Source organism: Globicephala melas, chromosome 4, assembly GCF_963455315.2.
Source record: "Globicephala melas chromosome 4, mGloMel1.2, whole genome shotgun sequence".
NCBI lineage: Eukaryota > Metazoa > Chordata > Mammalia > Artiodactyla > Delphinidae > Globicephala > Globicephala melas.
Window position 1 is genome coordinate 94,438,623 of NC_083317.1, and position 22,339 is coordinate 94,460,961.

The 22,339-nt window shown below is 41.2% G+C and overlaps 1 protein-coding gene across 1 annotated transcript; it reads right to left on the reverse strand.

The window, feature by feature from the left end:
• Positions 1–2,104: 2,104 nt before the first annotated feature.
• TMEM212 (transmembrane protein 212) lies at positions 2,105–11,264 on the reverse strand. The gene is made up of 3 exons (XM_030863601.2): positions 11,106–11,264; positions 3,703–3,762; positions 2,105–2,500 (listed from the first exon to the last, which is right to left on the reverse strand). The coding sequence occupies exons 1-3, from the start codon at positions 11,262–11,264 to the stop codon at positions 2,105–2,107; spliced, it is 615 nt and encodes a 204-aa protein (XP_030719461.1).
• Positions 11,265–22,339: the final 11,075 nt, after the last annotated feature.

Below are 22,339 nucleotides of genomic sequence, written 5' to 3' on the forward strand. Positions count from 1 at the left end.
GTTTCCTGCTATGTACTATATTTACATAAAAGAATTTTACTTTTCAGGCAGACACTTAAAAGTGGGCAGGTTTTAAAAACATTTTCAGTGTTCTGTTTATATGAAAAAAGTGTGAATCAGCAGCATATTTCACAGCGTTTATTAATAGTTTTAAATAAAAATTTAAAAATATTACTTATCTCTTTCAGCACTGTAGGGAATCTAACAACATAACTACACAGAGGTTCATTAAAAGTAGAATCACTATGTAGAATTCTGTATCCCAGCAAACGATCCACCTTTCTTTCTAAGAAAGTTATGTGTTTTCTAGAATTTTGATAAACAATGCATTTATTTCACTGCTAGAAATTGTGCCTAATGTAGCTGAGATTTCTGCATGGTAACAAAGCTTTGTTCAGGCTTCATGAGCTCCTTTTGGTCTTGGGGCAACAGTGGTATATTTATTAATACAGGACATCATATCCCATTAAGTCAGCCATTCATCCTCGCTAACGAAACGTGATCTGCCACCCCTATGGATTAAGTGATGTCAAGTCATCCAAGAATGTTCACCGAAGACATGCTTATTAAATTTATCTAGAACTCTCACCCAAACTAGTGCTGCATTTTATGCAAATGGGAAAACTGAGATTCTGTCCTGAATTGATACTTAGTGCATTGTGTGCTAGGAAGAGAATTTTCATCAGGATCTCTTGGGGGCGTGTGTTAAAACCGCATGTTTCCTGCCTCCAACCCCAGAATTTCTGACATAGTGGGAATGGACCTGGAAGGGATGCAGAAATCTAGTTTCACAAAAACCCTGGGCGTTTCTGATGTCATTGATTCCCTTTGAGGAACGTGTTGTAGTTGCATTGGGTCCCATACGTAGCTCAGAAACCACACAGCAGGAAACTGTTCTGAGCAAGATGGGCAAAGGCAAAACCCTGAAGTCACAGAACTTTGCTCTGTTTTCAATTAATTTTCTCTCTCTCCAGGCACTTTAGATGGTCTCACTGTTGGGTTTCCACGGTAAGGCGCTGTTGGCTTACAAAGCTCGACGTATATTTTTTTCATTCTTTTCTCCCTATTCTCCACCCTACGTTAAACCTCAATGTTGTGAGGGTCATGCTTAAAATGACAGCCAGATGTCTGATTAGCTATGCATGCTAAGGGGTTATGACTGTCAACTTCTAATGTGTGGTTCTCCTATGCATATGTTCCTTAGTAAATAGTCTAGAAAGTCAGGACATTTGCCACAAGGGAGAATTCTCAAATACTAAACTTCTACATGTCCTGGCAGTACAGCGGGGGCAGTGATTTTGGTCTGCTTGCCTTGTTTCTCGGCAAGTTCCTTGTAAAATCAACTCCGTTCCTAAGAATGTACAGGATTTCCTTTGCAGATTTATGAAGAAGTTGAAGAGGACAAGACTGACCACAAAAAGCATTGGGAGTGCCAAATTCCTGTCTTCCAGCTTTACTGGTTGGTGCTGATAGGATGAAACTGGAAAAAAAATTGGCTAACATAACCCAAATTCACTTGACCCTGATATAATCCTAACTTGAATCATAAAGCCAGTATAAGAGTTTGCAGTGAGAAATACCTCTTTTCAGAGGGAGGTTGTTCAACCCACAGAGGAGGGACCCAGTATCAACCGTAGGAATTTGGAATCAGAAATCACTTGTGCTGTTTTCCCAGTGACCCCGCTCTAACCCTCCTGGAGGCCAGAGCCTTGCATCTTAATGGTCTGGCAGAGGAGCAGAGGATGCAAGGAGGGGGATGAGGGAGCCCAGGACAAATCTGGCCTGATGAAGAGAAATAGCTCTGGGTTCTGAATCTGGTCCTACTAGTCATTAAGCTGTGTGACCTTGGGCAAGTTATACAAACTCTTTAGCCTCTGTTTACTATCTGTGAAATGGGAAGTACACTGACACATACTAAATATTCAGTTCATAATTCTATTATTATCATATTAAAATTATTATCAGCCTTTTCGGAAAATGTCAGAAAGCTAAATCTGATGTTGATGTATTATATATCAGCCTCTTAGCTGGAGTCGAAGTAGAAAGAGTGGGAGAATTTTGGTTATACAAGATACAGGGGTAAAAAAGAGAGACAGATTAAGTATTAATGTACCAAACTTTCCATTTTAGCATTTAGGATGGAACAGGAACTGGCTCCCCCTTTCTGGAAACTTACATTTATATGTCCATTCCGGAGAAGTCTTGCAGAAAGTGTGATGAACGCTGTCAGGGACACACAGAGCATGGCAAAGCTCAGGCACAGGTCTAAGGCTTGAAGTGTCAGGTGGTACTCTTCATAGTGTGGTGGGTCTACACAAACTGATGGGAATTTTGCATATGGAAAAGGAAAGGCAACTGCATAACCAAGGTAATTGGTCCCTGCAGTCCCCCAAAATGAGTAGAAGCAATACGGGCCAAGGAGAGCAGATGCCAAGGCTACAGTAAAATGAAGTGGACATCCCAGGATGCTCAGAACCACAAAGGTGAAACTAGCTTCCCACTGAAAATAAAGCAGAAACAAATTGTTACTTGGGGAACTAGATTTTTCAGAAGCTTCTCAGCAACATGTGGAAAGAAAGAGATGCTGGCTATTAATCTTTCCTACTGGGAAATGAAGGAGAAGTGGGTTACAACCGTCTCTTTAGGCCCTTTTGCCTTCCTCTTGAACTTTCACTATGGGAGAATAACATATCAACCCGCTGGAGCAAAAATGAAATCAATTCCACTCAACACATTTATTGACTTACCTCCTATCATGTGTTGAGAACCAGTCCGGGTGGGAAGACAAAGATGAGTGAACAGAACCCCTGCCTTACCCTAGGACCTTGTTATTCAGAGTGTGGTCTATGGTCCAGGAGCACTAAATATCCCCTGGGAACTTATTAGAGATGTAGAATCTCAGGCTTCACTCAGATCTACTGAATCAAAATCTTCATTTTAACCAGATCCCCGGGTGATTCACACATATATTAAAGTTTGAGCAGCCCTGCTGTAGCCATGGGAAGAGGAGCTATAATCAAATCAAGGTAGTCTTTCTGTACCTTGGGATTTACTTGGCTCTACACTGTTGAAATGCAAGATATCACAGACTTTTCATTCTTTTTTTTTTTTTTTTTTTTTGCGGTACACGGGCCTCTCACTGTTGTGGCCTCTCCTGTTGAGGAGCACAGGCTCCGGACGCGCAGGCTCAGCGGCCATGGCTCACGGGCCCAGCCGCTCCGCGGCATGTGGGATCTTCCTGGAACCAGGTCACGAACCCGTGTCCCCTGCATCGGCAGGCGGACTCTCAACCACTGCGCCACCAGGGAAGCCCCTTTTCATCCTTTTTTAGGGGAAGAGGTAACAGGGAGATTGGAAGGAGATACCAAATTGAGACTTGAAAATACATGATTAAAAACAGAGGATCCTATAGATCCACTTTTTCAGAATGAAATTCAGGAAGACTAACACGGATTCTGTCCTCCCCAAACTACACTACTTAAATACAATAATCACGGGAACTGGTAGAAAATGTTTGGAGCAGGTATCAGATAAAACTTATGCATTTAAAACAACGTTTATGACTGAAATCCATCATAGTAAGGCATCTATTAGATAGGATTCAATTATAATCAGAAATCATTCTCTGTGTTCCATCCTGAACTAGTAGAGATTTGACCTTCAAACTTTCTCTGCCAACCTACTCGATGTCTATACATTTACCAGGTGTCTCTCGGTCCACTCTTTGTGAGCCAACAGTAGGAGTATACCAGTCATGATGGCCTGTGAAAGGAAAATGGAAAAACAACATTCCGTGAGAGAAGGTACCTCTGGAAAGAGTTCAGTTTGCTTCACGGTTTGACGACTTTATCATAAACCAGAAGGAATAGCAAATGGCTAAATGGATTTATGGCTCTGATCACCTCCTCATCCGTGATGACAATGAGGAAAAGAAGCCATCAGTGTCACAGAGACATGATTCACACAAGCTCATTTTTTTGATTTTCTATGTTGCCGTTGCCATCACAATTATAACCTTTGCTACTGTTAAGATGTCACTGCAATGAAAGCTTGGCTTTAAAACCCTTGCCGTCTGTTTTATTTTGGTTAATTGTCTATTGTTCATCTTTTTCCAAATTGCTAAATTTACAAATGGGAGGAACTGAAAAGGAAACGTGTCACAGAACCGCACCCACCCGCAAACCCTCCCGGCAGCGGTATATCTTTTACTCTTTGCTTTTTTTGAGATTCTGCGGCCTCAGCCTGCCGGTGATCCCTGTCTCTCAAATAACAAAGATTATCATTAGAATGAATGCATGATGGGGCATTTATTGTTCTGGGGGCAGTGGTGTCCAGCTTTTCAAAAGAGAGTTCTTCATAGTCTCCGTTGAAGAAAAAGCCCCCAAATGCAGAATGAAAATAGTTCCACAAAGGAGGGAATGGTGTCACCAGAACTGAGCAATAGATAAGGAGAAAAAAATTCTGGGCTCATCTTCGCTTCGGCACCGGGTCTGATGGAGACCTATGTAATCAGTGTCTGGAAATTGCTTATTCCCAGCCCATAAATCATTTGTTCCTGGTCAAGGAATGTTTTGAGGTTGGGAGAGAAAACCAGGAAGAGATGTGCCTGAAGTAAGATATAGAATGAGGACAGGTTTAAAAAGAGTTACAATTTACGGTTTTGACAGAGAAATAAACACGACTGTATGTATAGTATCAACAGGGGAAAAAAATCGGAGCTTTCACCAATATGGTTTTGTGGGATGTTGCTTTTTGTAGCTCCAGGTCTGGCATATTTATTGTTTTGAGACCTAGCTTTTCATTTTCCTGGCATATTCTATTTTGAATATTGGATTTAGAGAATCTGAGAGCGAGGGGAAAAAAGCACGCACATGTACACTCACACAAAACTCGTGTAGCTAAGCCTGACGTTCCAGACTTTGGCATCGCCATACCATAAAACTCCCATGGATAAAAACAGAACCATCTGCAATCGAAAGAGGTTGCCTTGATTCTGCAAGAGGAAAGTTTCCAAGGGACCCTATGGAGGTTGAGCCAGCATAAACAGTACAACAAAACAGGAGAATTATTAACAGCAACTGTAGCACTGATGCTAAGCCTGGGGCTAGTCTGCTTTCAGAGGCAAAGCGCTCAATTGACACATCACTCCTCTGTGTGAGAGAAACACTAAAGCAAACGAGATAAAAAGCAAAGGAGATGTCTCTGCTGGTTGAAGTCCAAGTAGATAGCTGACATTATCAGATGCTTAGAGTCCAGGCTGCCTTAACTACTTTGGCACAAACTGTTTCTTTCCTTTCAAAAGTTGAAAAATCCTGCCGAATTGCAGTTGCCTGTTATTTCTGTTGTAGCTGCCAGCTTCAATTTTGCTTTGTTTACACAAAACTTTGAAAAAGATCTTTCATGGGGGAAGCTGGTGTATGCATGCCGTTCAGTAACTTGTTAAATCCACCCTGAGGACTGCGGCTCAGGAGCCAAGCACACCCATCTTTCCTGGTGCCCGGCCGTGCGTGGGAGGTGGAGTGCGGGTATTCCCCCAAGAGTCACAGGCTTTCCTTTTTCTTCTTTCCATTGTTTAAAAAAATTTATTTTTAGACAGGGAAGGGGAATAGGATAAAAAAGGAAGAGATTTGGGACTTGTCTGGTGGTCCAGTGGTTAAGGCTCTGCACTCCCAGTGCAGGGGGCATGGGTTTGATCCCTGGTCGGGGAACTAAGATCCCACATGCTGTGCCATGCAGCCAAAAGACGTTAAAAAAAAAGGAAGAGATCTGAGGGAAGAGAAGTCAAGTGGGAAAAGGAAATGTGGGAGGGTCTGAGAGGTGAAGAGTTGGGTAGAGAGGGGCGGTCAGGTTGTGAGGAAGGGCGGAAAGGAGGCCATGCCTGGGGAGGGTGGGAGTGCAGCTGGAGGCCCAGCCCTGCCCTCTCCACCCTCAGCTCTTCTTGACAGGCTGTGGACTTGCTCTGTGGGGACAGTTCCAAGGACATTACTTGGGTTTTGCAAAAGTTGCTGCTAACATTCTGCATGCTAATTGTGACCCCTCCCACTAAATCTTTAAATGGCCCCAGTAAGGATGCAGTTCCCAGAAGCAGATGAATTGAAGGAAGCAGAGAGCTTCACAACAGAAATAGAAACTTTTAGAGAAATCATTATAACATGGGCTCATTTATTCACTTACGGACATCTATTTTGGGTCTACTGGGAACAAGGGATGTGATAGGCACGATGCCGATGGAATAATGATAATAACGTTTAACTTTTATTGAGCACTTATTCTATGCCGGGCACTCTAGCAAATGCTTTACATGTGTTAATTCATTTAATCTTCATAATGAATGACCCTAGGATGTAGATCGTCTCCTATTTTTAAAATGAGGCACAGAGAAGCCGAATAAGGTAAGCAAGCTCACCAAGCAATAATTGTACAAATAATGGCCCCAACTCTCAACGGAATCTATAGTCCAGGTGTGAAAGGACTGAAGGCACTGTGGGGGAAATATGACTCAAAGCAGGTTTGAAGGATGGATGTGACGTCAGTGAGAGATGCAGAGGGAAGGGCAGTCTGGGCAGCCATGGGAGAGTTGGTTCCTGGCAGAGAGGAGTAGGAAATCAGGCTTGAAAGCCACGTGAGGTCAGGGTGTGGAGGGCCTCAAAATCCAGGCTAATATATCTGAACTCGGTTTGCACAATGAAGCAACACTAAAGATTTTTGAAGACCGGTACAGCAGAGGTTTAGAAAGATGGGCCTGTTATTGCATGCTTGCTGCATTGGCCTAGAGGTCTCTGTAGGACCTTGGTCTTCAAGCTTTTTTTTTTTTTAACCTTTACCCATAGTAAGAAATATATTTTGTAACACGGCCAAGTTACGAATATTTTTACATCTAACCAAAATAACAATAACTTTATTATGTGTGATACACTGTAGAATTCTCTATTATATGCCGTTCCATTCTGTCCCATCCTATTCTGTTCTATTCTATTCATATTCTATATGTTTAAATGCTAGCTACCCAACAGGTTGATTTTATAACCCATTAATGTATAGATCCCCACAGGTTGGTTCTAAAAGTTTCAAGGCATAAAACCTGAGTGGGGCAGGAAGTGGTAAGGAGGTGGGCAGGGGTTGCATAGTGAGAACGAAGAAGAAAAAATGCATAGGGATTTGCCTCGTAGGAAAAATAAAAGTTGGCAATGGATTGGATGTGGTGGGGCGGGAGTGGGGCTGAAATGGGCTGGTTTTGGGCATTGCTGCCCTAAGCACTGTCCTAAGGACCAGTAGCATCTCCTCCCTTGGGAACCTGTCAGACATGTAGAATCTCAGCTTCACCCTAGACTCACAGAATCAGAGCTTGCATTTTAAGATCCCCAGGTGATTTACATGCACATTTCAGTTTGAGAAACACTAGTTTAGAGGAAAGGATTGAGTCAAAAGTCACTCCAGGGTTTGAAATTGGGTTCAAAGACTGGGAAGTCAGGAGAAGGCATAATTGCTTTTGGTGGTAAGACGATTACATTTTTGGGCCAGTTAAGCTTCAAGAAGCTTAGGATATCTAAGTGGAAAACGGACCATCAGCAGATTGGAAATCGCAGGACTGTTGATGCTATAAGCGACTTGAGCATTGGTGCAATCAAGTCCCTTCTCTAATAAACGAGGAAACTGGAGCTTGCATGGGTGAGTCCAGCCCTACCTTTCTCCTAAGTTCCTGTCTCCAGGCAGGGCTCTGGGTACAGCGCTGCTGCTCACCGTTGGCCAAGTCCCTGGATCCTAGTCCCGTTTTTTAACTCAGTGCACTTCAGTCTGTTCATCAGAGCTTGATCTACAGGCCAGGTTTTCCAGGATTAAAGTAGAGCTCAGTCCTTAAGGCTCAGTGATCTCCTTGCTACATACTTTCTAGCAGCTGATGACTTTCAATAACCTGGTTCAGATTTCTAGGAAAACAGCTTCTCATGTGTCTGTAAGAATTGAGCTAGGAGAGTCTGAGGAGGAATATTTGTGAAGAATTTAGAAAAAGCTTTGAAAGAAAGGCACCGGACAAACACAAAGTATGGGTCACTTCTAAAATCTATCTCTTCCAATCTCAAAAGAGATACGGAGTCATTTTCAAAAGGAAATATGTTTGAAATGTACATATTATCTTTCTACCAGAGGAAGATACACTTTGCAGGCAAGTTGAGAAGTGATTGGCAGGGAAGGTTGTGGGATGGGTCAGAGACCTTTGAAGTTGACCCTAATCAGACAGAGCTATGGTTCACTACCAAACTGACTAGGAAAAAAATCATGTTGTTCCAAATTTAGACATTATTGAAAGAGGGAGCATTCTTATTGCTTTCCTTCTGGTGAGGATTTTTTCCTGTTTTAGTGTAAATACCAGCTTGACCTTTATTCTTTGCCACCTAATTAGAGCTCAACTGCATAAGGAATTCTGTACTGTCAGAATGGAGAGCATGGCATTCACCACTCATTCGACAATATGTATCAAGCAATATTTAGCACGAATACCTAGCATGTCACTTACTCCCTTTCAAGTGCTGGAGATATAGCAATGAACAAAATAGAAAAAAAAAAAAATCCTGCCTTTGTATAATCTACATTTGGGGGGAAAGGACAAACAAACAGATAATAAGTCAGTCAATTATGTTGTATATTAGATGGTGTTACGGGGCGGGGGAAAAGTAGAGTCGGGGATGAGAGATTGAGAATGCCATTTGCGGGGGAGGTCTGCAATTTTAAATAGGGTAATGAGGGAAGGCATCAGTGAGAAAGTGACATTTGATCCAAGAATTGAAGAAAGTTAGGGAACAAGCTGTACGTGAGAAAAGGCTTCAGGCAGAGAACTGGCAGTGCAAAGGCCCTGAGACAGAAACATACCTGGCCATGTTTGAAAACAAGGAGCCAGTGTGATGGGAAAGAAAAGAGCTAAGGGTAGAGTGGTTGGAGATGAGGTCAGGATGTAATATGATACGGAACTCAGCAGGTCATCAGGGAACAGAATGGAAGAGTGAGGCAGGTGGCAAGGGATTAGGAACAAAGGGTTTGGACAGAGAGTAGGGCATAAATGAAAGGCATCGTATTAACTAGCATTTGTGTAGGGCTTTAAAATTGGCAAAGCTCTTTATTATGCAGTCTTTGAGCAAATTGTGTTCATTCTCTTTGAGCCTCTTATGGTTAGACAGTTTCACATGGGCTCTCTTTACCTGTGAAATTCCCCATTCTACAGGTAAAGGCAATGAGGAATTGGTTGAATGAGGGCCCTGCTCTTGACTACATACCAAGAATGTTAAAGTGAGGATTTGAACAGAGGCTCACCTCTCCAAATCCTAACTCTCTGACTCTACTTCCCCGTGCTTCACCCTCAAAAAATCAAAAAGCCACCAATTAGCTATGTGCTAGAGATTTGTCATGTCATTTCTCTGGGTCTGATTGGTCAAGCAGATGTTTGGTGTAGAATAAGCATATACTCAGTAATCTGTGAACCTAATGAAATCACCAATATCTGTTGACTATATTATGATAGACCCTGCAGGGATAGGCAAAGAATTATAAGAAAGGGACACAGGATTGAGCTATAACCATGGTTTTGTTAAAGTTTGGGCCAGTTGTAAAGTCAGGATTTTTACAAAGTTAACTAGAATAGAAAATATCAGAATTCACTTCACATAGAAGGTTAAGTATTGTTTTGCGAAACATATGTTATATAAATCTAGTTACATGTATATTTCAGTATCTCTCTTTTTACCTTGAGAGAAATATATAGATGTATTTATGTACATTCCAGGTCCTGATGTAAAATATTTTTCTTACTCTGGGTCACTAACAAAAAAGTTTGGTAGTCATTTATATAAATGCCATCCCTGCATTCTAGTAGGTGTTTAATAAACATTTCCTTGAATGTGTGGTTTGGGGTAGTTGTTGGGGGAAAGAGGAAAAGTTCAAGACTTGGGTGGCGGTGTAAAAGAAAACATAAATAAAAAAAAGAAAAATACCATCAAATCGTTTCCATGTTCAGTTCCATGCTCCCACCATCCCACTTTCCTCCATCTGCACACCATCATTAAACCCCACTAGACCAAATTCCTTTAATATCGAGATCTTGTTTTATTCTCCATTGTAACTCAAGCATGTAGTAGGCTACCAATACATATTTATTTATTAAGTAAATTAAAATTATATTTCCTAGGGTCTTGCATTTAGATGACATCTCTGTTAAGTTTGATTTTTTTAAAAACGTAAAATATTGCCCCTCCTGAGAGTGGCTACATTTTAAGAGAAAACTCCACACGATCAAAAAGCTTCAAAATCAAATTGTCTAGTCTCCAATAGTGAATGTCAGGCATCCCAGGAAACAATGAGAGAAGGATTTGTTGGATGTTTGGGCCTTTGTAACCCCTCTTCGATCATGCCTCCATGGCAGCCACCTACTCCCAAGACTACATGTGTTGGTTTCTTTGACCCAGGGAGCTGAGGTACCAGTGTCATCATTCACCTGTGGTGACCATTCAATGGGCAGACATTGAGCAGTTACTTAGTACCCACGTGTATTTGACACATGCAAATTTGGCAACATGTGAAGTTAGTAAAGCCCATCACTCAACTTCTTCAATTATTTTCAGTTTAAGCAGTCGTGTTCAAACAAAAAGATGGGAGAACTAAGATTTGGGGCTTGTAAACCTTTCGGTCACATAAACACACCTCGGTGTTTCTAATAAAAGCATTAGTCTGAAAATTATTTTACTTTGTTCTTCATTTAAAAATTATTTTTCATGGTTCACATTTTTTTCTACATTCAAATTTTGAAAGATAGATTCTGATTTCTCAGAACGTCCAGGTAAAGAAGATTAAAATAAAATAATTTTTGAAGAATTTCTCGAACAGCATTTTCACTATAGTATACCTGATATGTTGTAGATATGATTAAATGATATTAAGAAAACCTTATATTTAAAAGATAACTAATAGAAATCAATGTTCTAAGGTAAAATCTGATTTTCTGTAGAATTTTGATGTCTTCATATTGTTGGAAAACTTTAAAGGGACATGTTATTCTGGTCCCTCCTTCCCTCCCTCTTTCCTTTATTCTCTCAACATATGTAATAAAAATATTTTCTTACCAAAGCTCCATTCCAGATGGGACAAGCAATCCAGACACTCCATCCTGTGAACCAAAGCTTGTAGGAAAAGACTGGGAAGAAAGCAATAACTCCAGAGAATACACTGAGAGCCCCCAGAGTAATGAGAATCCGGCCAGCAGTCTTGTATAAGCCTTGCATTTTCCTCTGTGACTTGGGTCCTGGGTCTCAAAGATGTTTTGTTACCAAAACATGAGAGTATGTCAAGCCTCAATAAACAGAAGTTTCTTAGAGACAGTAGCCATGACACATGTGGACTGCTGATCTACTCGGAGACAAGATTATATTTGTTTTCAGTGAAATAATAATAAAATGTAGTGATATAATCCTTGACATAAATTTGACATAATAAATTATAATACTAGTTTTTCTCAGAGAGAGAAATCATTCCTCGTGTTGGGCTACCGCCTTCATTCCCTTCATTCTGCTCTGTCTTGGGGAGTGACCACTTCCTGGCTTAATCAGATTCAAAGGCTTGCTGACTGAGCTAATTGTTTCTCAACTCAACCTGCCTGGTGGTTCCAGCATAAAGCCAACATCCTTTGTGCACAATAGACCTACATTCCCAGCACAATTTCCCACAAAACAAAGTAAAAATAAGCACTCTGATCACTTTTCATTACATTTAATTTCAATGATTTAAAGCAAAAGCAAGACCTCTTCCCCGCTTCAAAGTTCAATTCTACTACAATTATTTTTAAATTTTTGATACAGATTTATCCCCAAATAGGCACAAGCTTCATTATGGACTTCTGCATTGTTTTCACTAAACCAGCTTCAGCTCAGTTAATTTATTATTAATTCAATTATCGAGTAAAGGGCAAAGATGGAAATGTATGCAGTTGTAAAATAAACTTTGAGGAATCATTCATTAGTTGACTAAAATACTGATCTCCATTCTAGAATCGTAATTCAAAATTTAGATGGTGGGCTCACGTACACTGAAGCAATCGCAGAAGTTCATCTCTTAGTTTCTCATGCATTTGAGAAAGTGGTGTGTATTTGCTTTTGACTCAGAGGACATGTTTGACTGTCCTTCCAAGATAACATCTGGAAAACACAGACAACTTTCTGAAGCGATCTGATTAAATTTCTATGCAATATTAATACCTTTTTTCCCCTTAAATAAAATTAAGAAAAATAATTTTATGGATGGAAAGGTAGTGGTTTAGAACATGGATTTTGGAGTCAGACACAGCTAGGATCCTGTTCTGGTTCCACTCTCTACCAGGTATGTGTCCTTGGGCAAAGGCAAGTTGCTTAGCTTTTCTAGGGCTGTTTCTTCATATGGGAGATGGGAATAAAGTTAGTGTTTATGTCACCAGGGGGTGACTGTTAGCATTAAATGAGCCAATACATGTAAAATCCTTAGCGCTGGGCTCCGAATAGCAAAGATGCTTGGGAAGCTACCTGTTATTTCGTTGGGACATTGCATCTTTGGAGTTCTTTCAGTATGGGACAAAGGCACAGTCTTCACTGTTTCTCTTATCCATCGTCTTATAGACATTAGGTTTGGTAAAAGCTGGTAAAAGCTTCCAAAGGACCCTCCCATGTACGGTGAGGAGTGAAGCTTCTCTCTGACTCTCCGCCATTTCCTCTCTGTCTTACTGTCTTTAATCACCTTTCCACAGTGTGACCCAGATTTTGAAGAAGTTGCATTCCTGGATATACAGAATTCAGGAAACCAGCTCGGGCTTTCTGCTATAGTTGTTATTTTCCATCTCCTCTTAACATTGTGGGAGTGTAGTCTCTGATATTTTTTTTCCCCCAATGCCACTAGGTAAGTTCCACAAGCGCAGAGGGCTTGTACGTCTTATAAATCCCCTTGATGTATGACACGTCCAACACCTAGAAACATGTCTAGCCCAAAGTAGATACTTAGGACACACTTGTCAAATTAATTAACGAATACATTCAACTTCCCAGCTTTGCATTTGGGGCCCCATGGGTTAGCCATCTGGATCTGTGCGTGGGCACCACGGTCAGTGTGTACTAATGTCAGTGTGTTCCCTTGTTACAGAGGCAAGCCTTCTGGACTGAAGAAAGACGTGCTTGTGTTAGTATTTGGTTTGAGCTGTTTTGACTTTTTCCTTTACTTTTTATCTCAAGGTTATAGCTACATGGTATGTCAATATACTGCGGGTCAGATCACTCTCTCCCGTTTGCATGTTTGGAAAATAAAGACTGTTGAAATACTCATGTTAAACAGTACAAAGATGTCAAACAAAGGGAATATGTTTTGTTTTAATCTGGGTGGGGATTTTTTTGGTGTTTGTGACACTGTAACACTAACCCTGACTCTGTCACTGTGACCTGTAAACCTGAATTTATTAGTGATTAGGAAAGTCGTCGCCACTTATTATAACAAAAGAAGGGACAGAGGGAGAACTAGGGATTTCTCTGTGTGTTTTCCCTGCTGTAGGAAATCTTTCCACACTGATTTCATTAACGCAAGAAGACTTTCAGGAAGGGCAGCTACCGGCAAAGAAGAGAAAATGTAATTCTGCCCCTGGCCCGGGCTTCCTCTCAGCTCGGCCACATCTCCTGTTCCCAGTGTCTGGCAGCCAGGGAGGCTCACAGGGTCCCTGCCCCTCCAGGGCCCCTCCCTCCCATTTGGCACTAACTTACTGGAAGGCCAGTCTGTAATCCCTGGTGGAGGTGGTGTTTGTCAAGGTCTTTGCAGGCTGCTTTGCAGATCCTTCCTTCCCCCTCACCAGCTTGGCACAGGGAAGAATGGTAGAAGTTCTACCAAACTCTTCAATCCAGCTTTGCCACTGGAAAAAAACCCCAAAAAGTCCCCAACAAACTGATATTTTGATTCCAACACTCACCCACCCACCCCCTGCAAAAAAAGAAAGAAAAGGAAATGTACTCTGGACCCCCAGATAGATGGGATAACGTCAGTGATGCTGAGAGGGAGAAGCTGATTTGGACATTCTCCACCTCTCTAGATACACTCCTTCACACGTGAGCCCTAGGAATAACAGCTCTGTGTGTGCTCAAGTCTTAGGGTTTTTTTTAAAGTAAGTTTCAAAGCCACAGAAGGGGTTCCATTTTGCCAAGATAAAAGAAAATGGAGCACTAAACAAGAGATGGAAAGAAAATGCTTTATCTCCCCAGGAGCTTCAGGTGACTACCTTCATTTGTTTGCACATTAGAGAGGTAGCTCCTCTAGCAGAAAGAGCATGGGCTTTGGCATCAGAGAGACCTGGGTTCCAGCCTCTTACACTGTTAGTGGGAATGTAAACTGGTGCAGCCACTTTGGAAACAGTGTGGAGGTTCCTCAAAAAACTAAAAATAGAGTTGCCAGATGATCCAGCAATCCCACTCCTGGGCATATACCCAGGCAAAGCTATAATTTGAAAAGATACATGCACCCCTATGTTCATAGCAGCACTATTTACAATAGCCAAGACTCGGAAACAACCTAAGTGTCCATCGACAGAGGAATGGATAAAGAAGACATGGTACATATATACAATGAAATATTACTCAGCTACAAAAAAAAGAATAAAATAATGCCATTTGCAGCAACATAGATGGACCTAGAGATTATCATACTAAGCGAAGTAAGCCAGAAAGAGAAAGACAAATACCATATGATATCATTTATATGTGGAATCTAAAATACAACACAAATGAACATATGGATGAAACAGAAACAGACACACAGACATAGAGAACAGACTTGTGGTTGCCAAGGGGGAGAGGAGGTGGGTGGGGGAGGCATGGTTTGGGAGTTTGGGATTAGCAGATGCAAACTATTATATATAGGATGGATAAACAACAAGGTCCTACTATACAGCACAGGGAACTATATTCAATATCCTGTGATAAACCATAACAGAAAAGAATATCTATCTATCTATCTATGTATCTATGTATCTATCTATCTGAATCACTTTGCTGTACAGCAGAAGTTAACACAACATTGTAAATCAACTATATTTCAATTAAAAAAAAAAAAGACCTGGGTTCTGTACTGAGGATTCCATCTGATATATACAAAAAGGAATGAAAGGGCTTCCCTGGTGGCGCAGTGGTTGAGAGTCTGCCTGCCGATGCAGGGGACATGGGTTCGTGCCCCGGTCTGGGAAGATCCCGCATGCCGCGGGGCGGCTGGGCCCGCGAGCCATGGCCACTGAGCCTGAGCATCCGGAGCCTGTGCTCCGCAACGGGAGAGGCCACAACGGTGAGAGGCCCGCGTACCGAGAAAAAAAAAAAAAAAAAAGGAATGAAAAAATTAGAAAATTAATACCCTGCTAACCTCAGTGCAGCAACTGATTCAAGCACAATGGATACCTTTACAATGGAAAATATCTTAACCAGGATAAAGGTTAAGTCACCATCTTAACCAAGTGATCAAACTTTAAGTCACCAACAACAGGGCAAACCGACCTCACCGCCTCCTGATATGATGCATTGCCTCCTGATATGATACCATTACCTGTGTAGCACTTCTGGTAAAAATGTATAGCTTGAATCTAATCACAAAGTTACAGTCAAACTCAGATTACTGGGACATTTTGCAAAGCACTAGCCTGGACTCTTCAAAACTGTCCATGTCATGAAAGATAATAAAAAAGTTACTGGGACAATTGGGGAAATATAAACCTGGAGTTTCTATTAGATAACACTAGTGCATCAACGTTAAGTGTCTTGGGAGTATGAATGGCATTACAGTTACGTAAGAGAACGTCCAATTGGTGACTAGGTACGTTAGTGTTCTTTATGCTTTCTTCCAGCCTTTCTGTAGGTTCGAAAATTTCAAATTAAAAGGTGGGAGAACAAAAGGGAAAAAAGAAAAGATCTATGGCTTTAGTAATGTGCAAAAAATGAAAGGCCTAACTTTTACTCAGACATCCAGCCATGCGGCTCAATAATCCTTGAGAGTATTGACGGATGTAGATCACAGTGCAAGGAATGCCCCTTCAACACCAAGACGAACCTGTCTTCCTAGCATAGGAACGATGGACAGATGTGTTTGATTATACCGTGAAGACACAGCCCGCATGCAGACACACTAATGGGTATCTTTCATATACTTTTTTGTCTTTCCAAATATTCCAGGTTCTTAACTGGATTAAAAACATTTCCAGTGCTCATTCATAATGCACACTTCCCTCTGCTTTTGACTAGCTGTTCGGCTTCAACTTTGAGTGAACCCTCCCTTCTCATAATGGCTTGGGGTTTAAGGAGAGCAAAGTTCAATTTTTATCATCCCTAACTGGGAATTGTCAAATTTAAAGGCTTTCAATCTGCAAGATGTTTGGATCTAAATAGAGATTTGTGCCTCAACGTGTACTTACCTAATTCAGATTTTATCTGCCTTTTTGTATATCTGACCCTCAGATGTGTTTTGAAATCATCTGGAATTTATCAGAATTTTCTTCTGTTTTCGCAAAGAAAAACAACTCAAGTGTGTCACCGGCAAACTTGTGCAGCTTGCTGTCGGTTGGCTCTCCCAAGCCCTGCAGCTGGAAGGAAGTGGTCTTACTGGCAGACTTGACGAGCCAGGCAGCCTCCCACAGGCTACTGTGGAGATGTCTGTCTTTTAGGAAGGCTGCTCCTATCTTGTTTTATCATGGAGATAGAGAAGCCACAGATAGAATCGATTGTGACAGCGGCAGTGATTGATTGGTGCTTTGGCCACCGAGGAGAGGGGAAGAAACTAAGAAAACAGGAAGAGAGAAAACAGTGGGGGTGCCTGGGGAAGAGAGGTGGGGAAAAGACGGAGAGGAGAGAAGGACAACAAGAGAGAAGTCAGAACACAGAGGAAAACATTCCCGAGGCCAAAACCAGCTTCTTGCGTCACCCTCAGATCCAGAGCCTGGGTTTGGACAGAGTTGACTCCGGGACAGAGGAGTGATGGGAGCCATGGGCCGTCCGTGTACATTTTACAAAAGTGGTTTGTAGGGAGGACAAAAGGGAAATAAATAGAGGGAAAGGGCAAAAAAAGCAGAAGGAGAAAGAAGCTGCTCTAAGTATCCGGAAGTATTCTCAGATTATGCTTGTTTTTAAAGTTGCTTTTAGGGACAAAGTTTTAAGTCCTCTTAAATGGAAAATGTATATTCATTTAGATCCTTCTCTTAGCATTTTTGAAAGAGGAAAGGACCAAATTGTTCTGTGAGAAACGAAACACACTTTTTGATCCAATTATACCCATGTGAAAGGCAAAAGGGAGGGAGGAACAGTGAGGATGAGTTCACTAAAGCCCTCTATGGGTGTCTTCATTATTCCCATTTTACAGATGGCAAAACTGAGGTTCTTGGGTGTTAAACAACAAGTGTGACCCAGCTAATTAGTGTCAAATCCTGGTTTGGAACTTAGGCATACTTGACTCTGACGTTTTTAATTTTTTTTTTTTTTGTAATTTTTGCTTTTCTCTAGTAGATCAGTATACAGGTGTACCACATCTTTTAAAGCACATACGTACATCTGAAAATTGAACCATGAAGTACCAAAGCATATAGGGCTGTACTCAAGCCAAGGGCATAATGGGAATGGAGACGCTGCTGCAGATGCACAAAGGAGACGTTATTAGAACTGCTGATTCTACTCTCAGTTACAAAAAACAAAAACAAGATAAAAAAACCGAACAAAGAGATTCCTTGCTATTCCTTTTTTAAAAATTAGAACAAAGAGGGAACTAAAACCAAAGTTTCATTTCTGTGTATTGACGTGAAAATCCCAGAATTCCTATCTAGAGCGTTGCTGTGGTTAGTTTTCCATTCTGCAGTGCTTCATGTCGGGGCTCTTGCCCTTGATGTGGAGATAGACTGGGATGGTTGCTGTATGGAATGTTCCTGAACATCTGCTTGAGGGGGTGTGGGCTAAAAGAAATGAATATTATGAGGAGCAGCCTGGTGTAGTAGACAGAGACCAGGGCTGTGTGACCTTGAGTAAATCAAAACCTCATAATCTTGGTGTCCTTCTCAGTAACATGTGGAGGTTAGACTAGATAATTTCTAAGACTCCTTCCATAGCTAAGATTCCATGGCTTAAAATAAATCCCAAAGAAGCAAAAGTACCTAAGTGGCCAAAATGCCTGTCCTTAAGAAGTCTGTATCACCAAGAATGTTATCTCCTTGAGGACTGGAAACTTCCAACTAGATCCCCCTCTATCTGGTACAAACAATGGGCATGTAATAAACACTGCATGCTGTGTACTGACTGGCTAATTGGATTCTTGCTGGACAGATTTCCCCCAGAATTCCTCCAAGGAGGCCTCACTTTGACCCTCGCGGCACACAAATAACCAGTAACTGGGAGCCAACATCCACCAGCTGGATAATTAAAAGACTCCAAGTAACAAACCGGTGATCTCAGCCCAGCTCTGGTGACTGTGTCATAAAATAATGAAAACTTGTCAACAAACACAGCAGAGGCTAAGGAGGGCAAGGATTGAGGGAACATAAAACCTAATCACTCTTCTTTCCCAGCTTCTTGAAAAGGGATGAAAAGCTGGGAGGGAACTGGTAACAAACATCTCAGGCATGGAGTTCCTGGCGGAAGAGAAGAGAATTTAACGAGGATCCGGATGTGGCAGAAAACTCAAAGGCAAATCCCCATTCACTGGCCAAGAGTCACTAGATAGGGTGAGCCTCTCTCAACTAGTTTCTGATTGGTCAGGAACCAAAGTCCCTACTCTGTTTTCCAAGCAACAGTTAAAACATCAGCAGCCTCAATTTTCTATATATTTTAAAATACAGGAAAGCAACATGAGCTAAGCATGGTACAGACAACGGATTCACTCCTTCACTTCATCAAGCTCTCTGCTCAAAGGGCCCCTCATCACAGGCCATCCCTCACCAATCTGTTTCTCCATCTCTTTTCTGAGCTTACTTATGACTACCTGATTTATTCTCCCTAGCTTCCTGGCTTACTTGTTTACTGTGTATCTTCCCAGCTAGAATGAAAGCTCTGTGAAGCCAGTACTTTGTTTTGTTCACTGCTGCATCCCAGAGCCATGAGCAATGCCTGGCCCACAGGAGATGTTTAGAAAGTACTGATGAATGAATGAATGAATGAATTTATGAAGTCACTGCTTATCACAATCGCTAGTTTATCCAGACCATTTGCTGTGAAAGCTAGCTCCTGAGGCCTTCACGTAAAAAGATTTAATTTCTTGGTACCTTAAATCTCTCCTGTTCTCCATGAAAATCCACACAGAAACACAAAGAAAATCTTCTGGGTTAGCTCACCCAGCTGTGAGACTGCACTGTGACACTTCTGCATTGTAGGTAGGTATATGGGAGAGGCACTCTGAAGTCACCCACTCTGGGATTCTTTTGGCCTGGCTGAACCAGCACGTGACATACTGCCCATGACCCTGTGTTAAACAGAGGAAGACACAAGGTCACAGCCTAACGGCCTGAGTCCAGCAAGAACTTCCGCCTCTGAGAGAAAGCTCTTGTGTGTACTTCTTTAATCCACTGATGATGCCAACTTTTAAATTGGTTCATGTTCACAGTGATCTATCTAACATAGTGATTTTATGGATCTCTGCATATTCAAAGGCTTTATCTATTTCTTTATCTGACCACTTTCCATAGATAAAAAGTATTTTCTCCTAATCTGTAGAAAAATGAAATAACAAAGACATAGCAAACTTTCACTTGGGAGAATCTGGCTACGCAAACTTATGCTTCTATTGTATTTTCATACAGATGATATTGTGATCTTTTCTGAGATAGGGTAACTAATAAACTAAGTGCATCCTTATGACATAAGGAGTTGGGTAGCATAGTAGAAACATGACCTACCATTAGCAGATGATGGTATCATTTTTGTATACAAAGGCCCACACTTTCCTTTTTCAACAGTACAGATATCCTGCCCTAGTTATTTATTTATTTATTTTTTAAAGAGGAGAAAGGTAATTTCTTGAAACTTCTGCATAGCATTGTCCCAGTACATAAACCCTTCTAGTTCTTCCTCACTATCCACAGAAAGCTAATAGACATAAAAGATAAAAGCTAGGCTTAAGCAACCCTCCTTTATCTAATGGACAAGTTCACTAAGAAGAATGTGGGGCAATGAGAATGAAAAGTACATGGTAATAACCCAACTGGAGGATCACAGACAGAGTCTAAAAGAACCTTAGAGATCCGCTGGTCCATGCCTGTCATTTCACAGAATAATTCCATGGTTAAAATACCAAGATAAAGAGCCATCCAATTGCAACATTAACCTTAAATTTAAAAAGCCAGTTGTGACCGATGATCTTTCTGCTATATCTGCGTTTAGCACTAGGTGTTGCTCTACTGCTATTTATAGACCAGCTTTTCTTTGATACGCAGCAGGAATTGAACCTCCTAATTTGAGTTCCATTCTGCAAATGCTGTTTCTAAGATTATGCTCTGCTACTATATTATATGTTATGTTGAACAAGCTTCATTTAAATGACGTAGGTATAGCATACTGAATCTACTGAAACAGCCACTCTGGAAAAAAGTGATCAATACATGCCAGGGAAAGGCTATTCCAAAGCTAACTTTTTCAAATTGTCCTAATTCAAATATTTACTTAAACTCTGTTTTTATATTGTGTGCAATACAAGGGGAATGACATTGTTAGCTGTGTGTTTCCTGGAACTGACCATCTGCTACAAGGCCACAGATAAAGTTTGTTTATAGAAAAACAAAATATGAAAAAAAAGTTTACCACTGTTCTATTTGAGGTTTAATACTCCCACACATACTAAGTGGGAGAAAGGACAACTTTCTAGAATATTTCTTTCTCCGTGACAACAGAGGACAGAAATACTTTAACCCCCTCTAGTGACAGATGAATCATTACATAGATTAGTTCAGTTGTTCAGAGTTGAATGATAATACCACAAGGACAGACAGGTCATGCTTCAAGAAGTTTATAGTTTAGGAAGAGAGCAAATTTTCAATTCACCTGTAAGTTTTAAAGGGTATAAAATTCAGCTGTTGGGCTTCCCTGGTGGCGCAGTGGTTGAGAGTCCGCCTGCCGATGCAGGGGACACGGGTTCGTGCCCCGGTCTGGGAAGATCCCACATGCCGCGGAGCGGCTGGGCCCGTGAGCCATGGCCACTGAGCCTGCGCGTCTGGAGCCTGTGCTCCGCAATGGGAGAGGCCACAACAGTGAGAGGCCCGTGTACCGCAAAAAAAAAAAAAAAAAAATTCAGCTGTTAAGTGTGACTCTTCAACATCATTACTTGGTTCTTTCAACTTGGGTCAATTTGGTATAAACCTCAGCATGAATGTTCCAAATTCTGCAAGTTACATATGCTATACTTATCTAATCTGAATTTTAAATCTTAGGGATATATGTAACAAAACAATGTCTAGTATATTGTTGCTAAATGTTATTTGTCAGTTTTGATATTTACCAATAACTATTTGTAAGACCAATAATCGGGCAACGATGTTAATAACAGCCCTAGGTTTTTATCAAAAAGGAAAGTGGCAGCCTGAAGCCCAGAGTGGGAGAGTCGTCATCACGCTCTAATCAGAGCTTAGAGCAAAGAGAGAGAGCAACAGTTCATGCAAAGCTAGCTGCTGGGATCCATAGTGTAAATCCTTCAATCTAGTCCTAAAGAGAGGGTTTCTTCTAATTTTTATAGTTTGGGCTTCAGGCTGAAAAAACTGAGTCCTTGGTTGAAATTTGACTTTCTTACAAAATATACTTTTCAGCTCTCTCCCTAGCACAAACGCAGCTCTTCTTTTCTGAGGATTCTGTTTTCTTTACATCCTTTGAGGATAAAACTATACTTTGTGGTTTTTATACCATATTCACTTAGGATATTTAAAAACAGAGTAAACTCTACTTTTTCTCCCAATTCTCTCTTCACAGAGGTTCTCCTTTCCCCACCCCTTACAGCCTCAGTGATAATGTAAAATAGTTTCCACTATCAGTTTTGCACTTCTTCTGTCAGGCTCCATATTAAAGATGGGCAATTTTTCAAAAGTGATAGGTCAAACTCCTGATCCATGTTCTTGTAAACTTGGGGTAGGAAGATGTTTACGTGTTAAGAGAATTGTCTATTTTCTCCAAAGGGGAGAGGGGGAAGAATTTCTGAAAGAATCCATTTTGGAAATCAATGTTTAGTGAATGGCAGGACGGAGAGGCCAGTAGGTGCCGAGGAAATTTCTGCCATCTCTAGTCAGACCCACGTCTACATGGACCATTTATAGGTAAGTCTGTGGGTGTGTGCGTAGTGGATAAGAACAGTAAGAGCTATGAAA

What these genes read in the sequence shown, in the direction of transcription:
- TMEM212 (XM_030863601.2), bottom strand. Translation starts at nt 11,264, where the DNA reads ATGCAAGGCTTATACAAGACTGCTGGCCGGATTCTCATTACTCTGGGG. An exon ending in CCATCTGGAATGGAGCTTTG is followed by an intron (nt 3,763 to 11,105) that starts GTAAGAAAATAT and finishes TTCCTTTCACAG; the next exon opens with GCCATCATGACTGGTATACT. An exon ending in AGTGGACCGAGAGACACCTG is followed by an intron (nt 2,501 to 3,702) that starts GTAAATGTATAG and finishes CTTTATTTTCAG; the next exon opens with TGGGAAGCTAGTTTCACCTT.